General features: G+C 37.6%; 1 protein-coding gene across 3 annotated transcripts in view; it reads left to right on the forward strand.

Moving 5' to 3' along the window:
• LOC143690008 (uncharacterized) overlaps positions 1-12,459 on the forward strand; it is a 36,988-nt gene that overhangs the window by 11,220 nt on the left and 13,309 nt on the right. For all 3 annotated transcript variants that reach the window (XM_077168024.1, XM_077168023.1, XM_077168025.1), the window contains exon 2: positions 1,003-1,267. In XM_077168024.1, the coding sequence (XP_077024139.1) occupies positions 1,201-1,267 (67 nt within the window). In that variant the 5' untranslated portion in view covers positions 1,003-1,200. The remainder of the gene's footprint in view (positions 1-1,002; positions 1,268-12,459) is intronic.

The following is a 12,459-nucleotide window of genomic DNA, read 5'->3' on the forward strand; positions in this document are numbered from 1 at the left end:
TATATTTCAAGGCATTTATTTATACATTTATATGCATATTTCTGATCCTTTTGATTTCAGTAGTATGATCCAATGAATAGCTGCTAAAATCTGAGGAAACCAAATCAACAGAATCTCCTTTCCTTAACATATGTGTGATTTTATAGGATATGATGAAAAGGGGAACTTACCTAGAACCATTGGTAAACCTAACCTTTCTCTATGAGCCTCTAGAATTTCCAGTATTCCAAATGTTAATGTAGGATGAATTAGACCTTATTTATATTCTTAAAGGTGCAACAGGGCTTGCATCCTCTGCATGACTTAATTTATATGTGTCCCTAGAGGAATATGTACAGAAACAATAATAAATATTTAATCATATAATTTGGTTCTCATCTCCTGAATACATTTTTCCAGAGTTGATCTATTGCTCTCAGTTACTTCATTGAAGATTTCAATTTGTAAAACTAATAGTTTCCCATTTGAACCCAATTTGCAGTTGAAATAATTGTTGACCTTCGTCTTATGTTGGCTATAGTAACCTTTATGCTTCTTAAATGGATGATAGTGTTTGTGTTTAATTCCTAGTCCTGTAGGTACAGGACCTGGCAAAGAGCATACTCTTTAAGTCTCACAGGTAATATGTATTTTATTTAGTTATTCATGATTCAATTGTGAGCAGCAAAAATGAAGGCCTCATTAGGGAAATTCTAAATTTCTATTGGAATGAATGAAAATAAATTTTCAAACCATGAAAGATGATGTTTCTGGCACTATTCCTAAGAAGTGAAAAATGTGTTCATTCTCCACGATCTCCATTCATTCAATTAGAATGCTTTATTTCTTTTCCCTGCGTGGTCAATTTTAGTAAACTCACTGGGTAGGAATTAAGGGATAGAAAAGTGGAGGTTCAAAGAGCATTAAGAAGTTATTGTATTATTGGAGAAAATCTCTTTCTTTCAAAATTCGCACATGAATTCTAAAAATGGGAGTGTAAACTCTTTATCTCCCTTCCCATAGAATACAGAGACACAAGCCCTGCCCTCTTTCCTGTGGCTGCATGCTGCTAAGAGAGACTTGCTTCAGGAACAGCATTTCCCCACCACCATGGGAACACCGCCTGAGTGACTGCATCGCATTGAGAAGTAGTGAAGGAGACAACGTTCTGCTCACGGTCACGGGACCCCTGAACCATTGCCACAAAAGAGCAGACTGTGCATGATCGCGATATTTTCCAAAACACCCACCAAAGGTTTTGCAAACTCCTCTGTCTTGATTTTGAAAGGTAATTTTAAGAGTAAACACCAAATAATAGTATTTCTAATTTCAGAAGATGAAGATGTTAACTTGGATAAGCGTCTTAAATTGCTGCTGTAGAAAAAAAAAGTCCAGTTTTTATTGGAGTGGTTGCAGGTTATGGTGTTGAATTCAAGCTGAAATAGGCAGTATGGTAAATTTCATAGGAAAACATATAAAGACCATATGTCATCATCCAAACTGATGAACTTACCTTCAACATTCATTTACTAAGGAATTGGATTAAAAATTTTTTTGAAAGGAAAATAGGGGGAAAATGTTAACTCCTTTCAAAATATTTTCAGAAATATGTCCTGAAAAAACCTTTTACAAAAATGGTACACTTTTTAAAGTTCAGATATGCCCAATACCTGCTCTTCTTCTCTCTCTTTTCCATTGACTTGAAATGGTAAATTTTAAATATATAAATTTCCAGAATTGTGTTCGCAGACTGGCAAACATCTCCTTCTTTCAAAAAATTAAATTTTCCTTTAATATTTTTAGTATGTATTATAGGATTTTGTACTAAAATAGCTGGAAGAATATAAAGTGCAGAAAAAGAGGAAGATCACAGAAGATAAGCTGAATGGGTTCTATGCAGGTTGTATTTTAGGAACTTATAGATCAATATATTAATTAGAAGGGTAACTACCAATTTTGCCACGCTGAGGTTCTTTCTTTTTGGTCAATTCTGTTACTGTGAGTATAATATAAAGATGGATGATTCACACATTTTGCTTAATCAGGTCTATGATATGAACACATGTGGTGCAGCTGATTTGAAGCAATTATATAAAGCACTTGCATGTTTGTTTCAAATACACAAATCTTTGCAAATAAAACCATGAAATTGTTTTACTTTTTTCTTCAAGCACTGGTTAACATTACTCTTTTGATGTCATCTTTTTAATCCCTTAATTATATCTGCCAGATTTTATAATATCTTTTTTTTTTTTTCATGAGCAGGCACCAGGAATTGAGTCTGGGTCACCAGCAAGCCAGGCAAGAATTCTGCTACTGAGCCACTGTTGTACCACTGTATAATATCTTTTAGTTATTAAAATTCAGGGAATTTGGAGTTACAAAGATAGGTCACTGGTAGAAAATCCGGCCTGCCATGTTGGAGACACAGGTTCAACTTCTGGCCCATGTACTTCCTGAAAACAAAACAAAACAAAGCAAAAAGAAAAGAAAAAACAAAAATTTAACCAGTGGTGCTGCCATTACTACATAGTCACATAGAAAAGGAATGAAATGTGGCCCCCACCATATAGCATGCTGAAAACATTCAGGGAATTTGAATTTTTAATCTTCCAGTAGAATTTAATTCAAAACTCCACAATTGTCTGACTGCTTTACACTTCATATCTTCCAATGACTTGTTAAATCACTTTTGAGGGAGAAAGATGGGGTGAATGTCTTCACTGTCTGAGGCCAAGGAAATGATGGGATCCAACTCGTGATACAATTATGATCTTGATATAATTGCATATGAATTATAACTAACCCACTATGTTTCCCAATGAAGATACATGCATAATTTCTTGCAACAGTGCTCTGTTTCATCTTAGCTCCCTCCAATGTTGAGAATCTCTGCAGAAAAGAGGCCAACTGTACTCCTTTTGTTCCTCTAGTGGTCTATACCCCAATTTCTCCTTTTCTCTTTTGTTGCTATTCTCCATGCGCTTCAGATACAGATGTACAAAAACCAGGTCCTGTTCTATTGGCTACACATGACATAGAAAGCTGGCAATATGTGGAGAGTTTTGAATATCTTTTCAAGCATGATGTATTCCTTTCCTTTCAAATGTTTTTTTCACAACTCCGGCAGTGAACATCACACTCAAGGCAACCATTGGAAGAGAAATGACCCCAGCCTTTATGTTCACATACAGCCCCAATTCTAGGGAATATCAAAGTTCTAGCATTCAACTCTTTGAGTACATAATTTGGACACAGGTATGGCATCTCAGTAATCATCCAGCTGTAGAACTATAATCCATGTATTGGTTTCCTGTGGCTGCCATAACAAATTGCCTCAAATTGTATAGCTTAAGTAGTTTAAGAATAAAAGAAATTTACTCTCTCCCAGTTCTGGAGGCCAGAAGTTCATAATCAAGTCATTAGCAGGGCCATGCTCTCTCCAAAGGCTCTAGGGAAGAAGATTTTCTTGTCCTCTGGCTTCTGGTGGTTTGTGGCATTCCTTAGCTGTGGCAGAATAGCTCCATTCTGTTTCCTGTCTTTATATAGCCTTCCATCTATGTGTGTCCTTTTGTGTTTTCTTCTAAAAAGAACACCTGTCATTGGATTTAGGACACATCCTAAATCCAGGTGTAACCAATGACATTTGCAAATTCTGTTTCCAAATAAGGAAATGCTCCTTCGATCCAGGTGGCCATGAGTTGGGGGTCACCCTATTTGTCATTCAGAAAAGACATCTGTTACCACCTCTGGGAGAGGAGCAAAACAATACCTGTCCTTGGGACAGCAGTCCTCAGGTCTCAACCTACCCCATGGTTGGCAGGTGTTGGGTCACCAGCCAAAACATCATTCACAGACACCTGTATTAGCCACATTTATTCCCATAGATAAGACCCAAATCAGAGTCAGCTTCCCTAGTCACCAGTGGTAACTGATGACCAGTAGGTTTGAATACATGACCCATGAAAGAAGATATTTATACACACCTCTCCTGTGCTATAGTGCTTCCTTCTGGCCAGGAACAGTTCTAGCAGCAGGGTTGACCAGGTCTTCATAATTGAGTCAAACTGTCATCAATGAATGTTGATATATGTTTATATATGCTTGGAACACGAAGGGAAGGATGTGTCCTGGTTTCAGTGTCTGCAATGGGATATATTTTGCCTCGAGTAACTTCTGAGAAGGAATCAGTCCACATTTATCACCCTGACCAAACACCAGGTTAACCTATCTACTCTGAGCATAGGGTTTATCTGTTCATCACAAGGAAATGCAGTCAGCTCCACTCAGACAGAAACTACCACCCTTTTCAAAATCAACAGTCTAGTTTTATATTTTCATAGGCATTCTGATTTCTCCAAATGATTCTTCTTGACGTACCCTCAATATAATTTTTTCTCTTTTTTTATTAATTAACGGAAAAAAGAAATTAACCCAACATTTAGAAATCATACCATTCTACATATGCAATCAGTAATTCTTAACATCATCACATAGATGCATGATCATCGTTTCTTAGTACATTTGCATCGGTTTAGAAGAACTAGCAACACAACCGAAAAAGATATAGAATGTTAATATAGAGAAAAAAATAAAAGTAATAATAGCAAAAAAACAAAACAAAACAAAACAAAAACCTATAGCTCAGATGCAGCTTCATTCAGTGTTTTAACATGATTACTTTACAATTAGGTATTATTGTGCTGTCCATTTTTGAGTTTTTGTATCTAGTTCTGTTGCACAGTCTGTATCCCTTCAGCTCCAATTACCCATTATCTTACCCTGTTTCTAACTCCTGCTGGACTCTGTTACCAATAACATATTCCAAGTTTATTCTTGAATGCCGATTCACATCATTGGGACCATACAGTATTTGTCTTTTAGTTTTTGGCTAGACTCACTCAGCATAATGTTCTCTAGGTCCATCCATGTTATTACATGCTTCATAAGTTTATCCTGTCTTAAAGCTGCATAATATTCCATCGTATGTATATACCACAGTTTGTTTAGACACTCATCTGTTGATGGACATTTTGGCTGTTTCCATCTCTTTGCAATTGTAAATAATGCTGCTGTAAACATTGGTGTGCAAATGTCCATTTGAGTTTTTGCCCTTAATTCCTTTGAGTAGATTCCCAGCAATGGTATTGCTGGGTCGTATGGCAATTCTATATTCAGCTTTTTGAGGAACTGCCAAACTGCCTTCCATAGTGGTTGCACCATTTGACATTCCCACCAACAGTGGATAAGTGTGCCTCTTTCACCGCATCCTCTCCAGCACTTGTCATTTTCTGTTTTGTTGATAATGGCCATTCTGGTGGGCCATATCTCATAGTGGCTTTGATTTGCATTTCTCTAATGGCCAGGGACATTGAGCATCTCTTCATGTGCCTTTTGGTCATTTGTATTTCCTCTTCTGAGAGGTGTCTGTTCAAGTCTTTTTCCCATTTTGTAATTGGGTTAGCTGTCTTTTTGTTGTTGAGTTGAACAATCTCTTTATAAATTCTGGATACTAGACCTTTATCTGATACGTCATTTCCAAATATTGTCTCCCATTGTGTAGGCTGTCTTTCTACTTTCTTGATGAAATTCTTTGATGCACAAAAGTGTTTAATTTTGAGGAGTTCCCATTTATTTATTTCCTTCTTCAGTGCTCTTGCTTTAGGTTTAAGGTCCATAAAACCGCCTCCAATTGCAAGATTCATAAGATATCTCCCTACATTTTCCTCTAACTGTTTTATGGTCTTAGACCTAATGTTTAGATCTTTGATCCATTTTGAGTTAACTTTTGTATAGGGTGTGAGATATGGGTCTTCTTTCATTCTTTTGCATATGGATATCCAGTTCTCTAGGCACCATTTATTGAAGAGACTGTTCTGTCCCAGGTGAGTTGGCTTGACTGCCTTATCAAAGATCAAATGTCCATAGATGAGAGGTTCTATATCTGAGCACTCTATTTGATTCCATTGGTCGATATATCTATCTTTATGCCAATACCATGCTGTTTTGACCACTGTGGCTTCATAATATGCCTTAAAGTCAGGCAGTGCAAGACCTCCAGCTTCGTTTTTTTTCCTCAAGATGTTTTTAGCAATTCGGGGCACTCTGCCCTTCCAGATAAATTTGCTCATTGGTTTTTCTATTTCTGAAAAATAAGTTGTTGGGATTTTGATTGGTATTGCATTGAATCTGTAAATCAATTTAGGTAGGATTGACATCTTAAGTATATTTAGTCTTCCAATCCATGAACACGGTATGCCCTTCCATCTATTTAGGTCTTCTGTGATTTCTTTTAACAGATTTTTGTAGTTTTCTTTATATAGGTTTTTTGTCTCTTTAGTTAAATTTATTCCTAGGTATTTCATTCTTTTAGTTGCAATTGTAAATGGGATTCGTTTCTTGATTTCCCCCTCAGCTTGTTCATTACTAGTGTATAGAAATGCTATAGATTTTTGAATGTTGATCTTGTAACCTGCTACGTTGCTGTACTCATTTATTAGCTCTAGTAGTTCTGTTGTGGATTTTTCTGGGTTTTCGATGAATAGTATCATATCGTCTGCAAACAGTGATAGTTTTACTTCTTCCTTTCCAATTTTGATGCCTTGTATTTCTTTTTCTTGTCTAATTGCTCTGGCTAGAACCTCCAACACAATGTTGAATAATAGTGGTGATAGTGGACATCCTTGTCTTGTTCCTGATCTTAGGGGGAAAGTTTTCAATTTTTCCCCCATTGAAGATGATATTAGCTGTGGGTTTTTCATATATTCCCTCTATCATTTTAAGAAAGTTCCCTTGTATTCCTATCTTTTGAAGTGTTTTCAACAGGAAAGGATGTTGTATCTTGTCAAATGCCTTCTCTGCATCAATTGAGATGATCATGTGATTTTCCTCCTTTGATTTGTTGATATGGTGTATTACATTAATTGATTTTCTTATGTTGAACCATCCTTGCATACCTGGGATGAATCCTACTTGGTCATGATGTATAATTCTTTTAATGTGTTGTTGGATATGATTTGCTAGAATTTTATTCAGGATTTTTGCATCTATATTCATTAGAGAGATTGGCCTGTAGTTTTCTTTTTTTGTAATATCTTTGCCTGGTTTTGGTATGAGGGTGATGTTGGCTTCATAGAATGAATTAGGTAGTTTTCCCTCCACTTTGATTTTTTTGAAGAGTTTGAGGAGAGTTGGTACTAATTCTTTCTGGAATGTTTGATAGAATTCACATGTGAAGCCGTCTGGTCCTGGACTTTTCATTTTAGGAAGCTTTTGAATGAGTAATTCAATTTCTTTATTTGTGATTGGTTTGTTGAGGTCATCTATGTCTTCTTGAGTCAAAGTTGGTTGTTCATGTCTTTCCAGGAACCCATCCATTTCATCTAAATTGTTGTATTTATTAGCGTAAAGTTGTTCATAGTATCCTGTTATTACCTCCTTTATTTCTGTGAGGTCAGTAGTTATGTCTCCTCTTCCATTTCTCATCTTATTTATTTGCATCCTCTCTCTTCTTCTTTTTGTCAGTCTTGCTAAGGGCCCATCAATCTTATTGATTTTCTCATAGAACCAACTTCTGGTGTTATTGATTTTCTCTATTGTTTTCATGTTTTCAATTTCATTTATTTCTGCTCTAATCTTTGTTATTTCTTTCCTTTTTCTTGCTTTGGGATTAGTTTACTGTTCTTTCTCCAGTTCTTCCAAGTGGACAGTTAATTCCTGCATTTTTGCCTTTTCTTCTTTTCTGATATAGGCATTTAGGGCAATAAATTTCCCTCTTAGCACTGCCTTTGCTGTGTCCCATAAGTTTTGATATGTTGTGTTTTTATTTTCATTCCCCTCGAGGTATTTGCTAATTTCTCCTGCAATTTCTTCTTTGACCCACTCGTTGTTTAAGAGTGTGTTGTTGAGCCTCCATGTATTTGTGAATTTTCTGGCACTCGGCCTATTATTGATTTCCGACTTCATTCCTTTATGATCCGAGAAAGTGTTGTGTATGATTTCAATCATTTTAAATTTATTAAGACTTGCTTTGTGACCTAGCATATGGTCTATCTTTGAGAATGATCCATGAGCACTTGAGAAAAAGGTGTATCCTGCTGTTGTGGGATGTAATGTCCTATAAATGTCTGTTAAGTCTAGCTCATTTATAGTAATATTCAGATTCTCTATTTCTTTATTGATCCTCTGTCTAGATGTTCTGTCCATTGATGAGAGTGGTGAATTGAAGTCTCCAACTATTATGGTATATGAGTCTATTTCCCTTTTCAGTGTTTGCAGTGTATTCCTCATGTATTTTGGGGCATTCTGGTTCGGTGCATAAATATTATGATTGTTATGTCTTCTTGTTTAATTGTTCCTTTTATTAGTATATAGTGTCCTTCTTTGTCTCTTTTAACTATTTTACATTTGAAGTCTAATTTGTTGGATATTAGTATAGCCACTCCTGCTCTTTTCTGGTTGTTATTTGCATGAAATATCTTTCCCAACCTTTCACTTTCAACCTATGTTTATCTTTGGGTCTAAGATGTGTTTCCTGTAGACAGCATATAGAAGTATCCTGTTTTTTAATCCATTCTGCCAATCTATGTCTTTTGATTGGGGAATTCAGTCCATTAACATTTAGTGTTATTGCTGTTTGGATAATATTTTCCTCTAACATTTTGCCTTTTATATTATATATATCATATCTGATTTTCCTTCTTTCTACACTCTTCTCCATACCTCTCTCTTCTGTCTCTTCGTATCTGACTCTAGTGCTCCCTTTAGTATTTCTTGCAGAGCTGGTCTCTTGGTTACAAATTCTCTCAGTGACTTTTTGTCTGAGAATGTTTTAATGTCTCCCTCATTTTTGAAGGACAATTTTTCTGGATATAGGAGTCTTGATTGGCAGTTTTTCTCTTTTAGTAATTTAAATATATCATCCCACTGTCTTCTAGCTTCCATGGTTTCTGCTGAGAAATCTACACATAGTCTTATTGGGTTTCCCTTGTATGTGATGGATTGTTTTTCTCTTGCTGCTTTCAAGATCCTCTCTTTCTCTTTGACCTCTGACATTCTAACTAGTCAGTGTCTTGGAGAACGCCTATTTGGGTCTAATCTCTTTGGGGTGAGCTGCACTTCTTGGATCTGTAATTTTAGGTCTTTCATAAGAGTTGGGAAATTTTCAGTGATCATTTCTTCCATTAGTTTTTCTCCTCCTTTTCCCTTCTCTTCTCCTTCTGGGACACCCACAACACGTATATTTGTGCGGTTCATATTGTCCTTGACTTCCCTGATACCCTCTTCAAATTTTTCCATTCTTTTCCTGATAGTTTCTATTTCTTTTTGGAATTCAGATGTTCCATCCTCCAAATCATTAATTCTATCTTCTGTCTCTAAATCTATCATTGTAAGTATCCTTTGTTTTTTCCATCTTTTCTACTTTATCCTTCACTTCCATAAGTTCTGTGATTTGTTTTTTCAGTTTTTCTATTTCTTCTTTTTGTTCAGCCCATGTCTTCTTCATGTCCTCCCTCAATTTATCGATTTCGTTTTTGAAGAGGTTTTCCATTTCTGTTCGTATATTCAGCATTAGTTGTCTCAGCTCCTGTATCTCATTTGAACTGTTGGTTTGTTCCTTTGACTGGGCCATATTCTCAATCTTCTGTACATGGACCGTTATCTTCTGCTGGCGTCTGGGCATTTAGTCAGATTTCCCTGGGTGTCAGACCCAACAGGTTGTAAGATTTTTCTGTGAAATCTCTGGGTTCTATTTTTCTTATCCTGCCCAGTAGGTGGCGCTCGTGGCACACATTTGTCTCACGTGTTTGGAAGGGATCCCCCCGGTCATCGTTCTCTGCGGCCTGGGGATTTCCGATCCAATTCTCTCAGTTGTCCGGGGGGCCGCGCGTGGTGGGGGCATCAGCCACCGCGGCTTGAGGGGTCCCTGTGGCTCCTATTATTAATGCCCCTATTGGTGTTTAGTTGGACCCAGTCCCTGCCACTGTTGGAAATTCCCTCCTCTCCTTGGAGGGGCGCTAGTTGCCGTCCGCCACGGCTTGGGTAGCCCTCTGATCCGAGACTCGTAGCCAGTCCAGGAAGCCGCCTGCAAAAGAGGGGCGCCAGCCCCCGCGGCTTTGGAAACTTGCCTCTCCTAGACTCTCAGCCAGCCCAGGAAGGAGGGAGGGAGGTGCTCCGTCCACCAGCTGCCGCAGCTCGGGGGAGCACGCGCCGCTCAGGGATCTCACCGCAGCAGAGTCTCGCAGTCAGTCTAGCCAGTCCAGACTGGGGTACGCTGTGTGTCCATTCCCTGCCGTGGCCCCGGGAGCTGTTCTGCACTGTTTCTGTTCACCTAGTAGTTGCTCTGGAGGAGGAACTAAGATGCGTGTAACTTACTAAGCTGCCATCTTGGCCCCACCTCAATATAATTTGATGTACTTGGCGGCACTGCATTCCTTTCTGTTCTGAGATACATAGGGAAAATCTCCTTATGAACATGGCAATTCTTTAAGCACAACAACTCTAATTACCTCTTCGGATTCACAGTCTTCTCATATACAGGCTGATAAGAACTTGTGGGTTAGCTGGGGTAATTTTCCACCTGCTTAATAGGCAGAATTGTTACCGTCTAACTTTTAGGCTTCTTTAGAATTCAAAGTGCCTCTTTGCTTTTCTCTGTTCTCACTTGGAATTGCTAAACAAGTGAAAAAAATGCACTCTTCATAGCTGTCATACATTTACAATAATGGTTCCGGTGAATATAGTATTAAGTTTATTACATGAGTTTAAAATACGTTAATATCTTGAAAAATTGTCAACATCTGTTTTTATCATTTTGAAAGATTTAAAAAGCACTGACTATGGGAGATTCTGATACATAAAATCGTTTTTGGCTGTGCAAGTAGTTGAGTCTTAACATGGGGGAGCTTCATGCCGGCAGTAATAGGTGTATTGGAAAAGCGTCTTATTGGTAACTATGGCTTTTTACTAATTTATTCCATTTCTACACAAAAGCTTTTCTTCTCATAAATTCTGCAGTATGGCATTTCTGTGTGTTTTCTTATTGGAACCCATATGCAGTCTTCTAAATAAACATCTGGTATTCGTTTGTCTCTCATGATATGTATGGATGCTAATTATTTCATACTATTAGCTTAGGGAGGAAGTTTTGGACCCCAAGCAATAAAATAGGTTGGGGCCCAGTCAATAAAATAAGTTTCACTAAAAGAAGAGTTTTCTTTTGTTCTTTTCCTTGGGAATGCAGCATCATTTTGAATCCCAGGGGGTGGAGTATGAGAGAATCCAGAAAAATTAATTCTGGCCCCAGTGTGAATCTCCTTTTGTTTTTATTTCAGGAATGAGCAGATAGCCAGAGGCCTGCATGCTCGGGGCCTACTGGCTTTCATAGGCTTAACTCACTCTAATTAGGATAGCCAGGGCTTCTGCTTACCCTGAAAACCTCACTTCTTGCTTCAGGGGGAGACACTCCCATTGGAAAGTACCCGATTCCCATGGGCCGAAACCAGAGATCACTTCTCAGAATGTCAAAGACAATACCTTGCTTGGTACAAGAATCCTTAGTCTAGAATCCTGTACTACGAAAGATGGAATGTTTCAGACGATATTGAAAGTCAGACAGAGGAGAAAAGGAACATTTTCTTTCTTTTCTTTAAATGTAATTTTATTGATAAAACTGGACATACAAACATTCTTAACATAGAAACATTCCATAGATAGCATACATTCAGTGGCTTACCATATCATCACGTTGTGTATTCATCACCTTGATCATTTTTTGAACATTTGCATTGCTCCAGAAAAAGCAATAGAAAAGAGAAAAGAAAAAACGCCTCATACATACATAACCCTTACCCCTCCCTCTCATCGACCCTCTCATTGGTATTTCCATCTATCTGATTTATTTTAACCTTTGTTCCCCCATTCTTTATTTATTTTTCACCCATATTTTTTCCTCATCTCTCCATATTCATCAGACACATTTTCACTATCACACAGTCACATTGTAAAAGCTGTGTCATTATACAATTAACTTCAAAGAACAAGGCTCCTGGAACACAGCTCTACAGTTCATATACTACTCTTTAGCCACTCTAATACATCATAAGCTAAACAGGGGATAGCTGTAGAATATGCAAGAATTCTGCATATTCTACAGAATTTCTCAAATCTGTTTGAAATCTCTCAATCAGTGACTTTAATTTTCTGATTTCTCTCTTCCCCCTTTTGATTAATACATAGAAACAGCAAAGCTTTTCTAAGTTGTTTTGCACAGTGCAGGTGTTTAGAAGTAGGAGTAAAACCATAGAAGAGATCAGATAACCATGATGACCGGCAGCTGCCAGACAGGCATCTGTGTCCATTGTGAGGTATTTGCTATGTCTCAGAGCCAACCAAGACATCTTTGGAAGGTCTGAGGCTTTGCTGTTGTACAGATTGTGGCTGGGATATTCCACTTTTCTGGAGGTGACTTCATCTAAGATT

Source organism: Tamandua tetradactyla, chromosome 7 (genome assembly GCF_023851605.1).
Source record: "Tamandua tetradactyla isolate mTamTet1 chromosome 7, mTamTet1.pri, whole genome shotgun sequence".
Lineage (NCBI taxonomy): Eukaryota > Metazoa > Chordata > Mammalia > Pilosa > Myrmecophagidae > Tamandua > Tamandua tetradactyla.